This window comes from Platalea leucorodia (genome assembly GCF_965183815.1).
Source record: "Platalea leucorodia genome assembly, chromosome: 8".
Lineage (NCBI taxonomy): Eukaryota > Metazoa > Chordata > Aves > Pelecaniformes > Threskiornithidae > Platalea > Platalea leucorodia.
In genome coordinates this window covers 29,162,640-29,184,981 of record NC_138830.1, presented here as the reverse complement: position 1 = coordinate 29,184,981, position 22,342 = coordinate 29,162,640, and the positions used below count along the sequence as shown (strand labels likewise).

General features: G+C 49.5%; 2 protein-coding genes across 3 annotated transcripts; both read left to right on the top strand.

Moving 5' to 3' along the window:
- The first annotated feature begins 22 nt into the window (after window positions 1–22).
- TBCCD1 (TBCC domain containing 1) lies at window positions 23–15,970 on the top strand. 2 transcript variants are annotated; one of them, XM_082319104.1, is made up of 7 exons: window positions 23–458; window positions 540–689; window positions 2,435–2,801; window positions 3,784–3,970; window positions 4,121–4,618; window positions 7,697–7,860; window positions 15,953–15,970. In XM_082319104.1, exons 1-6 carry the CDS (start codon window positions 123–125, stop codon window positions 7,824–7,826), a joined length of 1,668 nt encoding a protein of 555 aa, XP_082175230.1. In that variant the 5' UTR covers window positions 23–122; the 3' UTR covers window positions 7,827–7,860; window positions 15,953–15,970. The 2 variants fall into 2 exon arrangements, with proteins under 2 accessions (XP_082175230.1, XP_082175229.1); XM_082319103.1 differs by lacking the exon at window positions 15,953–15,970 and adding an exon at window positions 8,456–8,593.
- CRYGS (crystallin gamma S) lies at window positions 10,846–18,479 on the top strand (the record flags this gene model as incomplete). Its single annotated transcript, XM_082319060.1, has 3 exons — window positions 10,846–10,878; window positions 15,953–16,195; window positions 18,207–18,479. The coding sequence occupies exons 1-3, from the start codon at window positions 10,858–10,860 to the stop codon at window positions 18,477–18,479; spliced, it is 537 nt and encodes a 178-aa protein (XP_082175186.1). The 5' UTR covers window positions 10,846–10,857.
- Between the last annotated feature and the right edge of the window lie 3,863 nt (window positions 18,480–22,342).

The window sequence follows — 22,342 nt, the reverse complement described above, 5'->3', positions numbered from 1 at the left end:
GCTCCTCCGCGCAGGCGGAGTCCTCCACAGCGTGAGGGAAGGGCCGTCTCGTTGGTCCGCGCTGCCGCCGCTCTGCGTAGCGCCTCGTCGGGTACCGGAAGCGGGTGGCGGCGGCGGTCGCCATGGCGGCGGCCCCGGTGCGGCTGTGGGTGAAGACGGAGCCGTTCCTGGTGGGGGCCCTGCCCGCCCCGCCGCCTGCCCGCCTCAGTCCCCACTACCTGCGGAAGATGGCGGCGTACGCCCGGGCGCGGGCGGCCGAGGGCTGCTTCCCGCGGCTGTGGTGGCCCCGCTGGCGGCACATCGCCTGCGGGAAGCTGCAGCTGGGCCGCGGCCTGGCCTGGCTCTACTTCGAGCTCTTCCATAGCCTCCTCCGGCGGGACCCGCCGCGTCGTCTAGAGTGGGCCGAGGCCGAGGCGGCGTGCGCCAGCGCCGACGAGCTGGAGCAGGAGCGGAGCAAGGCAGGAGCCCCATCCCGGGCCGAGCGGGCGTGGGGAGAGCCCAGCCTAGCCTAATGCCTGTTTTTCTCCCCTTTCGGCTAGCTGTCGGTAGACACTCTGCAGTTCCTGCTCTTCCTGTACGTCCAGCAGGTGAACAAGGTCTCTCTGCGAACGTCCCTGATTGGGGAGGAATGGCCCAGCCCCAGGACCAAGTCTCCCAGCCTGACCGGAAAATCCACCAGTGAGAATAAGGTATTTGTGGCTGTAGAATTCTCCTTGTGGGAAACTGCAAAGTCCTGCCTTGAGGTGGGTTGAAAAGTGGCTGGTTTGTTCTTGGGAGGGTGTAACCTTGCCTACGGTAAAGCCTAAGCTGGAGTCAAATTGGAGGTAGTTTGCTCAATGGTAGATTAAATGAAATTGGTGTATTCTCTGCAGCTTTACCAGCAAAAGTTGTCCACAGGAATTTCCTAGAGTCTGAGACCAACTGTGAGAGTTCTCTCAGAGTCTCGGCAATTCTCCTTTTAAGAAGGAACTGCCTCTTTGCTTTTTCTATTAACCAAACGGAAAGTTTTTTGTATGTTGGAGGCTGCTTTCCCCTGATCCACTGTAGAGTATTAGGATCCCAGGATGGTCCCTAGCATTAAGTTATATCTCAGAGAGGGGAGTTGGTTGGTCAGCTGTAGATCAACCATGTGGAAATGCTGATGTTTCCTTTTAGAAGTGTTTTGAAAGAAGCGAGTTAGATGTGTCTGGTGCAGCCTGTGGGCAGCTCTGTATTTGAGAGTGAATTACAGATTGGCAATATCGTTATAAAGGCTCAGTGGATTTGTGTCCCGACTATGATGTTGTGAGCTGTATGAGCTAGTGAAATGTAGCTTGGGACAACCTGAAATAATGAAAAATGGGGACTGGGTAACTTTATACTGAAAGATTGAACAAATGAAAAAAGAAATGAGAGGAACTGGTACAGGGCTGTGAGTTGAGTGGCTGTGGAGCATCCAGTGTTATTTAAAAGCTGATGTTTTCCTTAACTGTAGCCATTACATAAAACTCGGGACAGGAAGGAGATGCATCTTGGCTGCTGCTGTACGCCTCCCAGAGGTTTTGATTCCGGCAGGACTGGAGCTGTTGCCACTGGTGTTACTTTTCCCTGGGCGATCAGGAGAGATTCCCCCAGCTTCAGCAATGTCTGATGTGAACCACGTCCCCTTTTGAAATGGTGTAGTGAGGCTTGTCCGGTGTGAGAGGGTCTCTGCCACAGGGCAGGGATCTCCAGCTGCGAGACAGGATGCTCACAGCTGCTTGTTAACACCCCTTGGGCTACAGCCCATGCAGGTGGTGAGGCCAATGTGTAATCACAGCCGAGTACTGCTTGTTCTGCCATTCGCAGGCCAGCGAAGGTTGTCTTTATTAATGTCTGCCATAATTCCAGACTTCAGCTTTTTTTTTTTTTTTGGTATGCAGCCCTTTAGAATTTGAAATAATGATTCTTTCAGAGGTCGTTTGGTTTATTGGTCTGCTTACTAGGAAGAAATGACCCTCTGCTTTTTCCCCGCCGTGGTGTGGGAGGCGGCACTTAATCATATCTGAAGGTCTGGAACAGATGCAGCGATTTTCCAATAGAGCAATTGCAAGACCTTGACTGTCAGTTATTGATTTGTTTCCTACCTTCAATTGCCAGCAGCAGCTGGCTGAATTTGTGTGGGAAAGATTGTAGGAGAGTCTGTTTCTGCTTTCTAGAATGAAATATTTGATACTTGGAGTTAGAATGAAATGGTTTTTTTATTTTTGGGGGGAGGTTGCTGATAAGTCTAGTTTCCCTTCTGTGTTTTGGAAGAGCAGAAGAGCAGAAGCGGTAAGCAGGAGAGAGCACCCCATTTGACTTGCTTTCCCTCTTTTAGAACAAGTGTAAGCAAGGATGCATTGTATACTGTCGGTGGAGCTTGTCAGGTCTGTGAGAACTCACCTCGTTCTTCTGTGTTTTTCTGCCTGCTAAGAACTGGAATGATCAGGACCACCACGCCTTTGTGCAGAGCCACCTCTCGGATATGCTGGAACTGCTGCTGGAGCCGGAGCAGCTCACTGCCTCCTCCCATGCCACCCACAGTAGCTTGGTGTCCTATGAAGCTGTCTGTGCCCTCAGCTTTCTTATTGAAGGGACCGTGAACAAATCCATGATGGTCCATCCTCTGCACGAGCTTGCCCTCTGGCAGCCCTGTCACGGGCAGAACGGCTACTCAAAGGTCTCCAAAGCTTTCTCTTTCCCCAAGCTAGAGAGCTGGCTGCGGTCTTGCCTGATGACAAACCCTTTTGGAATGACTGCCTGCCTCAAGTCCGGGAAGAAGCTCGCATGGGCACAGCAAGGTAGCTGCAGGCCTTGCCTTTATTTTTAGAACTAACTTTCCAGTCCCAGCTTCTCTTGCTGATCAGTGATCTGGCAATGGCGTGGGGGCTTGCCTCCTTTTCCTCCTACTGTCAGTGGAGACTGGCAAAATGACAGCTTAGAGGCATCTGGGGGACTAGAGGGTGCTGTATGACATCTGTGTGTATTTTTCCAGTCCTTGGATCACTTTTGTGAGCAAACATTAGTGACTTCATTTTCAGAGGCCTCTCTGAGTGAGGTCAGTATTACTATCCTCATTATTCACTTACAGCTGGACGCAGAGAATAGATAATGTGATGTGTTTGTGGCAAAGCTGATTACTGATCTAGGTTTCCTTGCCTTGAATTGCAGCCCCTCGCCTGCAGGGACATGGCAGTGGAGCCAACGCACCTTCCACCTTACGAGAAAAAAATTCAGATGACTGTTTTGTTTCCTGTGACTGCATGATCGTACGAGTGGCAGTGCGTTAGGTAGGACAGTGAGGTTGCTCAAGGACTGTACTGTAGAGGGAGCATTTCACTGTCTTAAAGTGTACAGTTCCTGCTTTCAACATAAAACTTGCCCTAAGGATCTTCCTGCCAAGTTAAGTCTTGTGTTCAGGAACAGAATTCTGGAAACGGAGATGCCTAGGTCAGGGCTGTCTGTAGCTTGTGGGAGGCTTTGGCTGCCCCTGAATAACCTTGCAGTGTTTTTGATCTTTCAATGCGCCCTGACTTATGGAGCTTCTGACTGCTACGTACTGCTGACCTGCCCAGTAGGCATCAGTGGATGGTATGACTGGTGCGTGAAGTGACGCAGTTTGGTGGTACCACCCTTGAAGTTTTGGGCTGATTATTTTCTTGAAGGATTGCTGAGTGATGTGGACAGTGACCCATCGTGTCTGTGTCCCTGTAGGAATCACAATCACAAAAGCTTTCTGTGCTTTTTGTAATTTTAAATGCATTAATGAACTTTATTTTGCAGTTGAAGGAACAACCAGGAGAGCAAAGATTGCCTGCAATACTTGTGTGGTGCCTGAGGTGTTCCCCATGGTGATAATGAGTCAAGTGTACAAGCAAACGCTGGCCAAGAGCTCAGACACCCTGGTGGGGGCTCATGTAAGAATTCATCGCTGCAACGAGTCCTTCATTTATCTCCTCTCTCCTCTCCGGTGAGTTTTTGTTCTCCTGGGACACAGCTAGATGTCTTTTCAGCAAGTTTGTTCAAGCGCTAAGTTCTTGTTAGATGGACTAAGCAGTGAAAAAGTCCTGGTTTTGCTCTTTCCTGCTCACTGTGTCCTCACTCTCTTGTTCTTTCTCAGATCTGTGACCATCGAGAAGTGTCGGAATAGCACTTTTATCCTTGGTCCTGTGCAGGCATCTGTTCATGTCCACAGCTGTGACAATGTCAAGGTCATTGTGGTTTGCCATCGTTTATGCCTTTCTTCTACCGCTGGCTGTACTTTTTACATTCTCACGCCTACCCAGCCTCTCATCCTCTCGGGGAACCAAGCAGTCAGCTTTGCCCCTTTCCACACCCATTATCCGATGCTTGAAGACCACATGGCTCAGGTGGGCTTGGCCACTCTGCCAAACTACTGGGACAGCCCCATGCTGGTGTGCAAGGAGAGCAGTGACACGAGTGTCTTCCGCCTCCTGCCGCCCTCGGACTTCTACACCTTCGTGATTCCTTTTGAGATGGAAGGAGACACCACGGAGACACCGGGTGGGCTTCCCCACGCGTATCAGAAGGCGCTGAGTCAGCGAGAGCAGAAGGTGCAGATCTGGCAGAAAACTGTGAAGGAGGCAGGCCTGACCAAGTGAGTGCTGCATCTGGACAGGAATGTGTGAGCTGCGTGAAGCTCAGCTCAGACATACAAACAGAAGATTCATTTGATGTGATTCAACAAAAATGCTTTAAGAATGGGTTAATTTGCATGAGCCATGTCTTGCATGCCATTTCTAGAGCATTAGTAATTAACAATCTTGGGATCCTGGTCTTTGCTATTAATATAGTGAGAAGAATAATGCTCACAATCCTAACTCTGAAGGAGGTGCTTTGTCATGACTGTATTTTCTTAGCTTGCAAGACTCAAGGAGAAGCATGCCTAGATACTGTTGAGGGCTGAGGTGAGGGATCCACCCTGGCAGTAAGAGTTTACAGCTTACCTCACACTGGGTACTCTCTGTCTGCTGTCTCTGTTCTGCTTCCAGTGTCGCATGCTGCCGTGGGCGAGATCTGGGCACGTACCCTGGACAACAGCTCAATTAATTATTGGCCTGCAGCTGATTGGTGGTCACTCTTAGCCCAACCTTTACATTGAGATTGAAGCTTTAAAATACTGTCCCATCCATTGCGGAGGTGAGCTAAGAATGTGCATGTGGACCATTACAGTAGAGCACCTCGTGGACAGTAGCTTTTAAAGTCATCTTTATCATATCACATCGAATCCTCTGCCCAGCTTTTACTGTGCTAGCTAAGCCTGTCCTAGCCCATCCTATGTACTGATGCGCGTCTGTTTGCTTTCTCAGCGCCTGTTGCAGAGTTCTGAAAAAGTTCACCTTGCTTCCTTTGTCAATGTGCTTTCTTCTGCAGCCAGCCAGACTGGGCAAGGGTACAAATCTCTTCTGACTTCAGTTCAGCTGCATTTATCGTTTTGTGAAATATTTTGATGCAGCAACCTGAAGGACCTGGCTTCCTTTGCAAGTACAGAATGGGGATAGAAACCCAGATATTAAACTTTAAAGGCCTGAAGAGATGAGAACAACTTTTGTTTCCTAAGCTGCGCTTGAGCTGTATAGATTTTCTTTCTGTTCTGTGCTCAGTCGATGACTTGCAATGGGCATGTAACTGGGTGCTGATAAGCAGTGATCTCGGAGGGGTTTATCCCGTGGGGAACACAGAATATGAAAACTTCCTCCTGGGTCAAACTGTCCACACTTCCCATCATACCAAACTGAGGGGTTCTAGTCCATTTGATGGTTCCTTGTTTTGGGGGAGCTCCCTCTGTTTCCCTTGTTCCTTTCTGAAATCCAGGCACCTCTGTGCCGAGCATGGAGGAGCTTGCAGTTTGAAAGAGCTCTAGACTGGGAGGGAGAAAGGATTCTGGGACAGGATTTTGCTACAGGTGGAGGGTGGCTGAGTAGTAGTGGTGGTGACAGAGGTGTAAAAACCTTCAAAACTCAGTCCTTGAGTCTTGAAGGGCAGCAGAGAGGAAAGTTATAACTGCAGCCCTTGTGCTAGAGTCATCCGTTGTGTCTGTCAACCTCATCTAAGGTGCTTCTTCCCCCCTCCAGCCACTGTCCTCCCAGGGCTGCTGCTTCTCAACCCTGTCAAGATCTTACTGTTAAAGAAATGTGAGGCAATATGGATGATGAGCTTAGATTTAACATCCTCTACAGCAGTCACAGGAGGCAAGAGCTCGGTACTGGAGTGGCTTATTTCATAAAAGGGGGAAAGCTGTGCCAAGTTTAGAGGCTTGCTGAAAAGAAACTGGGGAGCTGACAGTGTAAAATGTTTCTGTCTCCTGCAGGCAGGGAAACAACTAGGGAGACAACTAGGAAGCTTAGAGCAAACAGGATATCAGGCTTGTAGAAAGAAAAAAGCTGCCATGCTTGAATGGGGAGGTGAAAGAGAATGTTAGAAATAAGAAGACCTCTTTCAAGAAGTTGAAGTTGTCTGAATGAGGAAAGTGGGGCAAAAAAAGAATGTAAATCCTGCCAGACTGAAAGTAAAAACCCCATAAGACGGGACCAATAAGACAGCTTGAGGAACAACTTGCAAAAGCATAAAATCCTGTTTATTCATTTTCCGAGCATATCAGACAAAGTCTTTCAGGGTCAGTAGCAGATCAAGGTATATAAAAAGCACTTGGAGAAGATAAAACCCTAAGAGAAGAAAGAAGTGACTGCCTTTGTGTTCACGTTCACTGGGGAGAGGAATTTAGGTTAGTTTCTGTCCTAGAACCCTGCTTTCTGGGGAATATCTCAAATGGAAGCAACAGTACAAAGAAGAGCCTTTAACTTGAATAAAGGGTCTGGGTACGCTGAGCCTCTCTGAAACAGAGTGGCACAAAAATGAATAGGGCTCATTTGCTGCTTTTCCCAGTACAGGATGGGATCAGCACATCGAATTAGGAATGAGTTCAAAGCACAACCACATAAAATCTCCACAAGGTATTGAAAATGTTCATGTTTTACGTGGGTTCTGAAAGGAATTGCATAAGCTCATAGGAAAAAAAGTGCAGCAGGAGTTACTCAATACTCCTGCCATCTTTGGCTTAAGAAATTCTGGAGCTGAGCTGATCCCAGATGGCTGGGATGCTGTTCTGGAGAAATACTGCCATGAGCCTGCGCTGCTCTTGGACACCTAACCAGTGCCAGAGACAGAGAGCCTGAGCTAAGCGGTATACACTGTTATTGCTGGTCTTACCAAAAACACCCCAAAAGTTATTTGCCAGTAATGGGAACTGTATGAGGAGTGCTGTTTATACGCACATTTTTTTTCCTGATCTCCATCCTCTCTCTTTCAGATGCTGTCAGAACAGAATTTTGTGTCTTCAGTGTTAAATGCTGGTTACTAATCTTCTTTTTCTCCCTTTTCAGACAGTTCTTAATCTGTGCCCTTAAGAGTAAAGCAGAGGCAGCCCTGTGGAGCAGGGTTGCTGTGCTAGTGGGATGGGGAAGTTTGCATGATGAGTTCTGCTTTTGGGGTTCATTATAGTCATATTCACGTGGTAAAAACCTCTTCCTGGCACAGGCAGGTCATGAACCAAGCCCAGCTCTTAGCCGATATATATGGAGGCTTGTTTTGGTAGTGAAGGTGAGGTTTAGAAGTATAATACTATAAATAAATGTGACCTTTACACACTTTCCTACTGATCTTCTTTTGGTTTCAGGGATCAGAGGAAACAGTTCCAGATGCTGGTAGAAAACAAATTCTACGAATGGCTGGTTCAGACAGGGAACCGTCAGCAGCTAGATAGCCTTGTCCCTCCTGCAGTAGGCTCCAAGCAAGCAGCAGGATAGCATCATGTTCCTGTACTGCAAAAGGAAAGGAAGGGTGAGTAGAAGGCCTGTTTCTCTTGATTCTTCTCTACCTAGAAGAATTGTCCCGTGTTTGTATGCACAGCCTAGGCAGAGCTGGAAGAAGTAGGAGGCTGTTCAGTGGACGTTGTCCCAAGAGCCTTGCATTTGGTTTTAGGTCTTATTTTGCAGTCAAAACCTCTTCTGAATTTGAATCTGTTCCCTGTGTACTCAGCACCTCCCCTGTTCTCTGCAGGTGTTCTGTTTGATTTGTCAGGGACATCTGTGTCCACCTCTAAAGGCAGATAGGCATATTGTACATAATCTGATGTAAAAACTTATTTGAACAGCTGCTCTTACAAAGAGGCTGTGTGTATTAATGTCTCTATGTACCTGTCTCTCTTCTTGCTTAAGAGAATCAAGTGAGACTTCAAATAATTCTTACTTTGCGTTGTCTTTCTCTTCCCAAGTAGAAGTGGTTTAGGAGCTGGAGACAAGCCCTTACCATGCTTTTCTGCCATTGCATGTTTCAAACCATTAGAAAGTTGGGTTTTTTTCCTTTGTCTTTAGTCTTGAGTTGCTTTTTCTTTGCTAGTGTTGGGAGTAAAATTTGCTCCTCTATTTCGTTACAGAGTTCTGGGAACAAGCAGCAATACACTGAAAACAGTTTTCATTAAGAATTTGCAGCCATCCTGCCTGAACATACTTTATGTGGACTTGATGCCCAGCCTCGGCGTGGATTGGACTGTTTGTCTGCTTTAGGATTTCTCATCACTACCACTTTCCTAGGAATGTGCTGTAACTATTCTGTTGGTAACTGAAAAAGTGCATGTCACTAGAGGATGATGAACAAGTACGGCTTGTTGCAGATCCTTTAGTGGGGAGGTTGTCATCATGGTTAGCGTCTGTGGTGTGCAAGTATCTAGCAAAGGAGCCCTTCCTGGTGCAGAGCTGGGCATAGGGCCCTGGCCATCGCGTGCATCTTTATGGTACGAGCCAGCTGCACTGTTTTTATAAATGTGAAAAAGAAATGTTTGGGTTTTTTTTTAATGAATGAAATTCAATGGATTTTTTTATACAAAGATGGCACTTAAGCAATGTGATTTTATGGAATTAGCTTTCTTACACGTTTGCATTGTTTTGACAAATGTCAATAAAACAGAGTTCTCAGATAAGTCTGGCACACATCCTAGGGAAAGGGTTTTACCTGTACAGTGGGTGCTAGAGGGACACAACATCTTTCCTGCTTAATGAAATGTGAACCGGTCAGCTGAGAGAAAAGTGCTAATCTATTAAAAGCCATGGAGTTGAAGGTTTTGAAGACTGCCTTAGCACAGCTTTTTGATACAAACACTGTTTCCTATCTTTAATATTTCTTGTAAAGAGTATCAACTTGAAGGAGTACCATTCTTGTGTGCTAGTGGAACCCGTCTTGGGGAGACGTGCTCGTAGCTCAGCACCTAAATAAGCTAGGCAAAATAGGCAAAGGTGTTGCATGGATGACTGAGGGCAGCAGCCATATGTGACTTGTGAAGAGCTGTCCAACCTGAGAGTAAGAGGAAGGCAGGGGCATTTAGTGCTCTGGTGTACACAGCTGTTGTGATGCTAGAATTTTTCTGGAGGTCTCTCTTGGCTCCTGGGGGGGGGGGCAGGTGATGCAATATAAGGCGAGTTTATTATATTTAACTGACTTTTAAAGGAGGTATGTGCAAAGTGACCACAGTGGAGCTTTGAGATGTCCTAGTGAACCTGCTGACTTGCCTTTCAATAGGACCTAGATTGTGGTTGGACTCTGATCTTCATAAGACAGCATTTGAATTTAAAAAAAAAAAAAAAAAAAAAAAAAATCTAAGTGGCCTCACAGCTTTCTAGCAGTAAGAGCTGTAAGCAGCAGCACTAGACAGTTCAAGACACCTAAAATGGAAAGAGGATGAGAAGCTGCTGAGCATGTCCATCTCAGGCTGTCATATCTGACTGTATTTAGCAGAGTTGCAGCAGTGCACATGGGGTGACACGCAGAGCTGCTGTTGTGAGACTGCTTGTCCTGACAGATTTGAAAAGAGGGTCTGTGTGTTTCAGGCACTGCTGTGCCAAATTAATTTCCCTTTGTTTCACTAAGCCTTTGGGCTGGTGCAGTGAATAGCTGCAGAGGTGTTTTTTCATAATGCATGGGCAGTGGGGTGTGAGTGTACATAAGCCAGCAATCCTCGCCCTCTCTACTCAGTGGGCCAGAGTGTGGCTAAAAGAAAGACTTTTGCTTAAACCTCAGACAATGGTGTAAGAGTTTTGAGTTGAATTTGTGATTTTGTCACAATTTGTGATTTTGTCAGAAATTTGGGCACATTCTTTACTATTTGATGTGTGAAATCACTCACTTTGGGGGTGTGTAGCCAGACATACTTCTTTTCCTCTATGTCAGGCACCATTTGGAGCAATATAGCTCAAGCTGAAGGTGTGCTATAAAAATACACGGCCTCTTTGCCACACAGATGTTTCCATTGGGAGCTTTTGAAGCAGAGCCTCTACATGGAGGTTGTTCTTTGCAAGCCTGTGGTGGCTGCTCTGAGCACGTGTTGACCATTTCCTAGCTGCATCCTTCGCTGCGTGGGAATGTTCTCTGATAAATATTGTGTCTCTTCCTTACAAATGGGGATGGGCTTTTAGAACTGGTGAGGATGCCTTCTTGTTTAACATGCTTGAAAGGGAGAAAGCAGCCAAATGGCCCCCTGTCCTCTAGGACTTGGCAGGGGGCTGCGTGTTTTAACTGCGTTTGGCAGAGTTTTGGTGTTCTGACTCAGCAAATGGTAACAAAGGGAGGATGGCGAAGCCTGCCTTTATTCCATAATCCTGTTTGCTTTTCTGGAAACTGGCTATAGCCTCGGAATCACTGACTCAATTTTTGGATCCTATTCTCATGACAAAGCGGCTGTCTGGTTTAAAACAAGCCCGCTATAAAAAGGGTGCCTCGGATCCTGGCTGTTTGTAACAGCTTCTGACGTTCCTCCAGCACTGGGGAGCTTGGCTGGAACAGAAAATGTCCAGAGCTGGAACCAAGGTAAGTTTATTTGCAGCCTATTCGTGATTGTGGCTAGGAGTACAGAATTTATCAGGGATAAGTCATGGAGAAACTTTTGTTTTTGTTCTGCTGACAGCTTCTCCCTCTGTCAGTCTGTCGGCAAGAGGAGATTCTTGAAATCCCTCCTCAAGTGGAGGGAAGCTGGAGCTGATCCCTCCCTAGTCTTTTCCCAGATCTTGGCTGTTTCCTCTAGGTGTGGCTCTGTGAGGGGATAGAGTTGAGCACAGTGACTGGTGAGGGGATATTTTAAAATGCACCAGGACCTGATGCCTTGTAAATTGATGGCAGAGGCTGCTGTGCCAGCAGTGAACGTGACAAGCTGCATTTGCAGAGCAGAGTCTCCTGGAAGGCTTCCTTGGGAGGACCTGAGTCCTAACACCAGCAGCAGCCACCACATCCCCCTTCTATGGTGGAGCAAAGGGTGTGCTGTGACAGAAAGATGCCTGAATGATGACCATAGCGCTGAAGGCAATAGCATTCCCTGAGAGATGCAAACCGGCCTTGTGATTTGGTGGAATCGGCAGAGATGAATTTAAACTGGAGAAGGAGGTAGATCAGAAAGGTCAACTTCAGCTAGAGTGACGTGCATCAGATGGGGATCCAGCTCTAATGCTGCGTTCTTCAGTCTTGAAGTTAGTAGAGCTGAGCTGGTTGGTCACGCGGACCTTGTTGCAGGGTTGGGACTGGGCAGGGATAAACAGCTGGGAAAGGAGGGTGACAACTTGGGGCTAGTGGCCAGTTTGTCCTGTGAAATGTTAAACAACTGTTAAGAGGCTGTAGACAGATGTACACCTTTCCATTGCGTTAGTTTTGCTTTTGGGTTACATTCCTTTTAACCTGTGGAGACTGTAAGACCCAAGGGGGCAGAGCGCTCGGAGGCAGAGTGGTTTTGTAGGCACTGGCTGATGCTATGGAAGATCTGGATTCAGTCTCTGCTCCTCTGCACCTTTCGTCTGTGATCTTGTCTCAAAGTGATTTGGCTATTTCTGGGCAGTCTTTAGAACCTGAACATGGTGTGCTGCTTCCTTCTAACCTGGTGGCTGTCAGATTGCAGTGGTACAGTCTTTATGTACCCATGTGTAAAGAAGGTTCTGGGGAAATGTAGCTGATTCATGCTTGAGTCTCCTGTCTGCTTGAAGAGACTTAAACATATACTGCCTTTATCCCTGCTGAAAGCCATGTCCCCTGTGAGCGTGCTACATGGAATTTGTTGATTATGTGCTGCTGCGGTGCAGCAAAATGTCCAAGAGGAGTTAAGTCAGTGAAAGTGCAAATCTCATCTTTTCTCTGTGCCATGCTCTTGCCTAGCACATTCCAGGGAGAAGAAAAGGGTGAAGGAGAGAATTAGGCACTATTTCCCACAACCTAAGCAAGCGGTCTGCCCTGGAAAGGAATCACTGCCCCCCATGCTGCTTTCTTACAAAGCAGTGGGCACTACTGGTTATTGCTTACAGTTATTGTTTACAAGTTTCCTTCTAACACAGCTGCTGTTGGGAAGAAATGTGATAACTACTATGAGGTGGCCAAATGAGTAAGAGTTTTACAGTCCCATAGGGAAGATCTGCTATGGCAAATCTGTTATCTGCCAGGTAAGCCCCCAAAAAGCAAAGTCTGGGCAGTAAGCGGTTAACGGGTTAGTGCTGTGAGAAGAGCAATTTGATGGCTTTACTGAAGGAAGGTGATTTGCATTGGAGTAAGATGCGACTGAAACGAACTGACGAATCTGGAACTGAAATCTGTAATTCACCTGTCATTATCCTGGGGGTGAAAAACGTCAGTCTACTCTGCTTGCGCCTGAATCATTGGAGGAAAGCTGAGAAGCACTGAGTGTGAAGGTCTGAAATGAATTGAGGGTGTGCGCAAAGGCCTGTGGTGGGGAATGGGTGGGCAGGAGCCCTTTCCTTAAGTCTTCCTATAAACGATCTAAGAATTAAACAACAAACAACACTTTTAGTTGGTCACTGTTCTGTGGGAATGGCCATACCCTTAATGTGCTGTTGGATTTCTTTGGCTTTGTGGCTTTATAAGTACAGGGAAAATAGCCTGCTAAGAACACCAGGTAGCTTTGCCAAATTTAAGTTCAGTTGTGTTAGGCTGGGTGGGGAACGAACATTAAATGAGCTTTTCTTTTCTGGTACAAAATTAATGGCCAACGTAACCAACTTCCTGCACAGTTGCTGTGATAGGGCATTGCAAGAGGAGCTGATTCTGCTGGATGCCAGCCACAAAATCAAAGCAGCTTATGCAGAGCCAGGACCAGAGGTGATGGAGACCTGTTCCTTTCCCACTGCCAATCATTCTGCTGTGAGGCAGGGGGAGGCATCCCTCTGCCTGGGTGGGGTGCTGCCTGCACAGACCTGTGGTCTTACAGACACCAGGCAGAGTTCGTCATTGACCGTGCTGGACGCTCACTGTGTGGACAGGAGTGGGACTGCAGATCAGAAGGCGCTGCGGAGCTTGAGGAGTGAAGTTGAAGAGGGGAAGAGCAAATCAGCTGTCCCAGTGGAGGGTAATGGCTGAGCTGCTAAGAGATGCACCTCTGTGTACCACCCTGCGGAGGGTTTTACGGGGATGCTGTGGCTTCCTTGACCACTGGCTTCAAGAAGAGGATTACTAGTGGTGAGTGACTGCCAAACCTCAGTGAGCAGGGCTTTCAGTGTTGCCTCTGGGCTCATGATGGCAGATTTTTCAGGTAATACCTCTAGGGACAAAGATCCAGAAGCAGGATCTGTAAAACAACTGCAGGGTTGTGGCTGGCAAAGGCTGACCAGCATGGTTAACTACCCAATAGTAGCAGTGTAGGAAAACAGGAATTGGACATTTTAGTGCACACCTCTTACAACCTTTATTCACTTGCTGGAAAGACGGTAATGATCTCCCAACTCACCATTGCACTGAAGATGGGAAGAGCTTGCTCAGGAGGGAGAGACGTGGGCACAGGTTGCTTTATATGCGCTGACTACTTCGTAATGGGAGATCAGTCTCTTGAAAGTAAGAAGAAAATGTGAGGGAAATAACATTATCCTCATAAAGGTCTACTAACAGGCCACAAGACCAAGGACATAAATCCTCTGGCATGTTTAGTCTGACTCCCCAGATACCTGTTCAGGCTGGTGGGACACACTGACCAACCAGCTCTAGGAAAACTGTGGCTAACTTATTTTTTAACACAAAGTGAATGAAAAAAAGTAGCGAGCGGGTTGTCTTAGATTTGAGTTTATCTCCTGGGTTGAAGCTGTGACAATGAACAGTATTTTTAACGGCAGTGATGTTAGATCAGTACAAGTAGCCAAAGCACACAGGTGAAGTACAACCAGCTAGGAGCAAAAGGTGATTGTGTTTCTTAATAATCAAGCTATGGAAAAACTATGGGAAAAATGGATTACACAGTCCTGCATGTTAGATGTTTAAATCACTGTGGCCAGAAAAATGCCTCAGCCAATTCCCCCAGATGCTCTGGAGAGAAATCTCAAATGCTACCAAATAACCCGGCAGCATATATGGGGCTGATGCCATACTGGAAGGCTGGAAAAGGTGAAATGTTGTCTTGAGTATGCACGGCATTGGATCAATCAACTTGCACATTAGTTGATTCAGTGCAAGGCTCTAGAAGACACTGGAGTAAAGTAATGAAACTCCTGTTAAGATGGAAGATGGGCTGGTGATTGGGTGCAGCTGAAAGGAACCTACTGAGACCGATTTGGGTCAAACTAATGTAATTTTTGGCATGGTCTGGCATCACAGTATCATAAGCAAGCAAGGGATATAGACAAAATAGACATGATGGTTTGGGAACTCTTATTGTGAAGAGCAGCTATTGATGAATAATTTTAATCTGGAAGGATCTAAAACTGGGGCTGTACAAAGGACTGGTCTGGGTCTAGGGCTTGGCAATATTTCCATGAAGGGCTTTTTGAAGAAAGCATATGTCGCCTCTCCAGGGCTGGCTGGGTTGGTGATATCTGGGGCAAGAGGAATGGGATTTGCTCACCAGCTCTTGAGATCATTTCGAAACAGGTTGTGATCAAGTAGGGAAAAAGCATCTGTAATCAAAGTGCTTTGCAGTCAGCTGCCTGGCTGTAGAGCAGCTCTCTTGGGAAAGAAATGTGGTGATGGATCTGAAATTTGTCAGCTGTATTGCAAACTTGCAGCAACCAAAGCAGAAGAAGCCAACCGCAAATGCAATCCTTGGATGTCCGAAGAACTGTGCTATCCACCATGTACATGGAACGCTCCTTTAGTTTTTCTTGGCTCTGGTAAAGCTGCGTGTTGTCCAGCTTTTGCCATTGACTTTTGAGAAAGCAAGCTCTGGACCATTAGACTGGGAACAAAGAGAATGATTGCAGGGCTAGAAGACATGACCTCACCACCCCCTTATCAGTAAAGGTCTAACTGCAAACACTTGGCAAGCCCATATAAATGAAATGCTGCTTAGTACAGTCCATTGCACCAGGGAAGGTTTAGGTTGGGTATTAGGAAAAACTTCTTCACTGAAAGGGTAGTCAGGCACTGGAACAGGCTGCCCAGGGAAGTGGTTGAGTCCCCATCCCTGGAGGTATTTAAAAGACGGGTACATGTGCTTAGGGATGTGGTTTAGTGGTGGACTTGGCAGTGCTAAGTTAATGGTTGGACTTGATGATCTTAAGGGTCTTTTCCAACCTAAACAATTCTATGATTGACTACTTATGGCTCCCATTGCCATAATTTAGTAACTACTGATCTAGAGAAGGTGGGAGGGAAATTTATTAATAGTGTTTTGCTGCAAAGAGGACAGGGACTTCACCAAGGGAGCATTGGGTTGGATTGGGACAGAATTAGGTGCTGGGAAGGGCAAGACATTGGTAGCAGCTGGAGGTGTTGGGGCCAGACTGGTGAATCAGCTGCCAGGGTTAGTTGGGATGTAGCTGCTCAATGGTTGGGCTTGATGACTTTTTGACATCTTGAGGGCTCTGTTTTCGGATATTTCACACCGTGATGTGGCTAGAATATGGATGTAGGCATGTGCTGGGGGATGAGGAACCTCCCCGCTTTCCTTCCTCTGCTTGTGTTTCAGGTCACCTTCTATGAAGACAAGAATTTCCTAGGCCGTTGCTACGAGTGTGACAGTGACTGCCCTGATTTTCACACCTACCTGAGCCGCTGCAACTCCATCCGGGTGGACGGAGGCACCTGGGTGGCCTATGAGAGGCCGAACTTTTCCGGGAACATGTATGTTCTAACACATGGGGAGTATCCTGACTACCACCACTGGATGGGCCTCAACGACCGCCTCGGCTCCTGCAAAGCTGTCGAGATAGTAAGTGTGACCTCTTCCCAAGGGACATTTTAATTTACACATCTATCATTAAAGGGTTTCCGCATGCTCGTGGGTGGCCCCCATCTTCCTGGGGACCCACGGGAGATTCCTTGGAGAGGATGGCTATAGGGGCTTTGATCCTGCAGTCCTGCTCTGGGAATGGCCAACACTTGTCTGGCAAGTGGAGAAGGTAAATCTCTTCCACTCTTGACTGCAATGGGAAAAAGCAGATCCCTTTGAGTGCTTTGTAGGTGAGTTTCCATAGGAACAGCAGTGTAGTTTTATCTGCACATTCCTCTAGGGATCTCAGTATCTGGGCAGGTCACTCCGAGGTTTGCCTCTCGCCTTCCCCCCTGGTGTGCTGCCAACTGATTGAAATCTGATGGTGGGCACAAGGCTTGTAACAGTGGGATGAAGATTTTGCAGGAGCACTCGGAATGAGAGGCAGTTTGTTTGCCTCTCTAGCGAGCCAGGGCTCCCTTCTGATACAGGGAACCAAATCTCAGTATCACCAAGCCCCTCTGAGCATGGGGAGAACAGCCCCAGGAGGAGACCTGGAGTGACCAGGAGTTGGGGGGATGCCTGAAGCCCTCCTTGGGCATGCTTGGAGCAGCCCAGTGTCTCCTGGTATTAGAAAAGCATAGGGCAATGCATGTCTCCCCACTGCAGCACAGGAACTGTGCTCATCCCCTCCTAACTGATGATGGGGAGATGCTTCTGCACCCACCAGCAGGAGATGGGATAAATGCAGACTGACAGTGAGCAGCGTTTACACCCTGTGGAAGCGCTGGAGGGGAGAAAGGCACAGAGGGAAAGATCCCTTTGGGAAGCCTGTGGGGAGAAGCACCCTTTAAACTGGCAGGGATGGGAGTGTGGATGGAGTGTGGATTGGGGTTGAGACACTGGGTGCTGCTGCTGTGTTTTTGCCAGCAGTGGGGCAGACACTGGTGATCTGTGCATCGCTGACTTGAGTAGCGCAGCCATGGATTCCCATTGTGTGGAGCAGGTCTCATGGCTGAGAAGGGATTTTGCTTTTATGTCTGGAGGTCTAACGCCACTTTAAGCCTGTTCTGGGTTTGAGCTAGGTCTAAATCCCTTTGCATAGGGCAGGGAGAGTTTCCAGCCAGTTCAGAGCACTGATCAGGCATAAGGAATGGAGCCAAAACATGTGGGAGAGATAACAGCAATACAGCTTCCTCCATCAAGATGAAATGTGGAGGCCTTATCCTGCAGGTTCACCTGGTGCCTGGCTTCCCCCCCTGCACTTGGGGAGGTTGCATGGGATCCTGCCGCTTGCAGGTGTTAGGTCAGAGTGCCCTGGAGAAGCCGCTGCGGCAGCACACGGATCTGCGAATCCCTGCAGAGCTCGGCTGGGGCTGCCAACGTGAGTGGGCTCAGGCAAACGGGGGAGGCGGGGGAAGACGGTGTCCAGGCAGCTGCAGATTAAAACTGCTGCAGTGCCTTCGGGCAACACAGCACTTCAAATCACAGTGGAAAATACCTGTGCTGTGTTCGCCTGTAATGCAACCCAGCTGGGGTCACCAGCTCATTAAACTCCTCATTGCCCGGAGGAGTGGGGAGTGGAGGGGGTCCGTTTCTCCTTCTGATGCTCGTGTGGAGTGGCTGAAGGGTTCAAGCTAGCAGTGGAACGGGCAGGCTGCCTGGGATAGAGAGCCCAGCACTTGCTGACTTGGCCTTACTCCTCCCTGCAGCCTTCCTCCCTGCAAAACTGGGGCTGTGGTGGGGGTTTGAGCTGAAACTGCTCTGCTCCGGCTCTGTGCTTTTGTGCCGTCTTTGCACGTGATGCTTGGTCAAGAGTTACCCTGGCTGCCTCCCCACTGCACTTTTAGGGGCTGACATGAGCTGTTCAGCCCTATCCTCGTGTGCTGGGGGGGCGGTTTGTACCTGATCTGAGTCTGACTGTGCCTCAGCTCTGCTCCCGTCTGCTGGCGACTGTCAGAGCCAGGGACGTGCTGGTGCCTCCCTTTGTCATTCTCTCCCCTTTTTCTAGCCAAGTGGAGGCCGGGGCCACATCCAGGTATTTGAGAAGGGAGACTTTGGTGGGCAGATGTTTGAAGCCACCGAAGACTGCCCGTCTGTCATGGAGGAGTGGCACATGCGTGAGATCCATGCCTGCAGAGTGCTGGAGGGTGTCTGGATTTTCTACGAGCATCCCAACTACCGGGGCAGGCAGTACCTGTTGTCCAAGGGGGAGTACCGCAAACCTGTGGAGTGGGGAGCGGTGAGCCCCGCTGTACAGTCCTTCCGCAGCATCTCCAAGTGAGGCAGCCCATTGACTGGGCTGCCACAGGCCGTCAATAAAGCAACTGAGTCGCTCAGCCTGTCCTGCTTATTCCTGGGGTCTGTGTGTGAGTTATCCTGCCCCAGGGGAGCCAGCATGGAGCTGAGCCTTCTCTAAGCAAAACACCCTTCTTCAGCCCCGACTGCCTCCGTCTCTGCTGTCATTTCCTTCTTCCAGGCTCGTCCCATCTCTTCCCCTCCATCCCACTGCTCCTTTCCAGGGAAAACCCATCCCAAAGCTGGAGCTTTTGCTCCAGCATTTAGCCAGTCCAGTGGAGCAGTGGGACCACCTGTCCCCAGGACTTCAGTTTTTAGTGCTGGCTGTGGGTGGCTCAGTCTACCATGACTCTGTGGAGTCCCCACTTGCTGTGTTGCTGCTCTGTGGTGGCTCGGGAGAAGGGTCTGCTGGTGGCTGGGGAGAAGGGATGAGGTTTGCATCCATGCCATGTGCAGCAAGACACCCCCGGGGAGCCTGAGGAGGCAGCAGACGTCTGTTGCTGGAAGAGCACGTCCCTCTCATGGTGCATGGGGCAATGGAGCTAGGGGGAAAGCGGAGGTGAGAGGCAGGGATCCCAGAGCAGGCAGGAGGGAGATGGCTGCAGTCTCCATGGGGGATGCTGGGGACCCCGGCAGCCCACAGTGTCAGGTTCAGGATGCCACTTGTAGGTGTGAATCAAGGGGACCGGCTGCTTAAAATGGGGCTAAGCACCACATGAGGCTGGGCAGCTGGGAGAAGAAGAAGAGGCTGGACGTGGACAGAGGCGGTAAGGGGATGCGAGGTTGCTGCTGAATGATCTCGAAGGGCAGGAAGAGATCTCTGTCTGGGCACCTGAGACATGCAGGGAGGAGAGGGGGCTGTTGGGCTCCCCAGGGCTCCCACTCAGCCCAGTTTGCCAGCAGCTGGAGCACCCCATTTTGCCCAGTGCCGCTAGGTGTCAGGCTGGGCCCGCGCCCGGACGCGCAGGAATAAGTGATGTCCGCTGCGCAGGGCGCTCTCCTCCCGGGCGCCCCGGGGACCTGCAGCCCGTTTGCATATCGAGCCAAGGGGCCTGGGGATAATGACGCTGGATGTAGATGCAGAGCCCTTCTAGCCATGCTCTGCGGTCTCTTCCCGGTTGATGTATGAGGTTATTACAGAGCAGGGAGGCAGGTTAAGTGATGCTCGTCAAGCCACGGTGCCGCAACCCCCTGAGAAGGTAGCTGCTGGCGGGGAGTGGGAAGGGGCTGCCGAGAGGGGCAGCTCCGGCCCTGCGGGCTTCCCCCAGTATGAAGGTGGGCTGAAGAGAGTCACCTTCCTCCTTCTCATCTTCCTCCTCCTGCTGTGACCCCGCACCGCTCCAGCCTTGGCCCCCTGCCCTGTTTCAGCCCTTTGCTGCACAGGGTGATGCATCTTCTTGACCAGCTTCTGTCCCGCCTTGCCTTTCTCCTCCATCACCTCTCCAAAACGGGTCAGCAGGATGCAGATGATTCGGCATTATGGTTGTGTCTCAGTGCATTTTCCCCCAAAATATTTCCCCAGGATCAACCAGCCCTGCCAGCACCCAGCTCCAACTCCCCTTTTCCCCTTGGCTCTCAGCAAAGCTCTCCAAGTGCCTCCGAGGGCTGCCGGCTCCTGACTGTGCAATGTACCAGTTCGAGCATTGCCTGGCCGACATTTTTTGTGGGGAGCCTGTTGCTGTCCCCGTTTTGGAAGGAGAATCTCCTGCAGGTAGGCATACTCTGGCCAGTGCATTTCCACCCACCTCCCACCCTGATTTTGGGGAGTGTCTGCCTGGGCAGTGTGCTTCCTCATCCTACGTCCCCTGCAGTGGGATTTGTCCCACCCTGCAGCAGGTGCTGGAGCTGCAGCGGGCGGGTTTGGGGTGCTACAGCCCCGTGGCTGTGGGCGTATGGCCACTCTGGAGCAGCAGAGGAACCAGACCTGATTCCAGTTTGCCCTTACTGTAACATTTCCTCCCCGCGTCCTTCCCTTACATTGCTTGATCTACCCACTGCGAAAATGCAATTATCCCAATTCCCCCCCCCCCCCCCCCCCGCTCTGGCTGGCTCTTGCCCTCTGGTGAATTTTGCATTGTGCCCCAAACGTTGGCAACCAATGCAAATAACAATAAAATATGCTAGTTGGGTGGGTTTTTTTATTATTTTTTATTTTATTATTATTCTAGATTACTTTTTCCATTGGGGGCTCCCTTGTCACGGCTGCACGCCAAGCAGAGTGCATATGGATATGAGAAGCGGCGAGAGCGAGCGGGGAGCGCAGGCAATCCAAACCCAGCCTGCTGATGCCGTTTTTTGCTTGACAGCTAATTTCCATTTTTCAGTATCAGGGGGTCTGCTCTGGTAATTGGCATGCAGATTGTGTCTGATGGGCCTGTTAGACACGAGAAAAGACTCTGCTAGTTAGAATAAGCCAACCCCAGGCTGATGGATGGGGCGTAAGGAGGTCATTGCAAGAGAGAATATACAGATGCCCGCACACACGCACACACCTACGAAATTTCACATTTTGTGCCCTCCCCCCACTCCTACTTTCTTTATCCGGCAAACTCTAATCTATCATATTTCATTGAGACAAATCCTGCTCCATTTCTCTCTCTTTCCTTTTTCCCTTTAAGGGAAATGTGATGGAACACACTTCTGGATTTAATAAGAAGATGGTGCAGCGTAGCAGGAATTAAAGCGGTGCCATGCTTCATTAGCAGCTGGGGATCACACGGAGCTGGCCCAGATGTTAATTACACTTTGGGAATTAATTGGTGTAAGGCATTCCTCTCCATCATCTGTAATCTGGCGGGTGTGGAAGACTTCTGGAAGCAGACTGCTGGGCAGGCGTGTGTCTCAGCCCGTCCGGTGCTGGCCATGACCGAGGGGCACAGGCTGGCTTTGAAATCTTGAAGCCACCTTCGTTTCCATCCCCTTGGTGCCCAAAGACTCACCGCTGTTTTTCCCTCTTTTCCTCTCCGCGCCACTCTTCTCCAAACTTTTTCTCCAGCTGCTGGGGAGAAGCAGGTCCAGGTGGGATGGGGGAATGGTGGGAGGTAGCACTGCATTGAAGGAGGAAAGACCGCCCCCCTCGAAGCTGGCTATCCCCAGGGGACCCCAGGACACCCTCTACGAGGGCTGGCAGGATGGTAGCTTCCCTTTCTCCTGCTCCCTGACCCATCCTTGCTGGCCCATCCCTTCCCTCCATCTCTGGGTGCAGACCTGTGCCATTCCCGTGCCGCATGGGAGAGCCTCAATCTGCCTCTGCAGCACCTCTCTACTGTTGAAATCCCCCCAGTTCTTGAAGGAAACTGGTCTTCAGTTTCTTCCCTCCCCTTTTCCACCTTGGATTCAACTCGATAAAATTAAAACAGCTGCTAGAAAGCTGGATGGGGGGGGCTTTTTGCCAGAGGACAGAAATGATATGCTTGGAAATGAAGAATATTCCTCTGAATGCTGCCAATTTGTTCCTTTTCTGAGCTGGCTGGTGGCAGCCCAGCGTGGGGCACTGTTATCTCTGCAACGGAGCATCACATCTTCGGGTTTCTGCCTCGGCTCGGAGAGATTGCTGCATGGCCCCAGTGGGACACTCACGTTCAGCTTTGCCCCCCCAAAATTGCTTCCAGGCCCTAATAATCTGAGCTTGCTGGTACCGGAGCCACAGCAGGGGCTTGGCTGGAGCTCTCACCATGGCAGGCGTGACAAGATGAGCCCATGCTCCGCGTTTGCCCTCCTCTTCCAGGCTTTCCAGTGGTGATGCTCCCAGGTTGCAGCAGAAATCCTCCTTCCAGCTTGCTGCTGGCACGGCCTGAGCTTTTGTGCTGCCCACAGCAGTCCTCAGGGTTTTGTGAGTCTTCTCTTGGC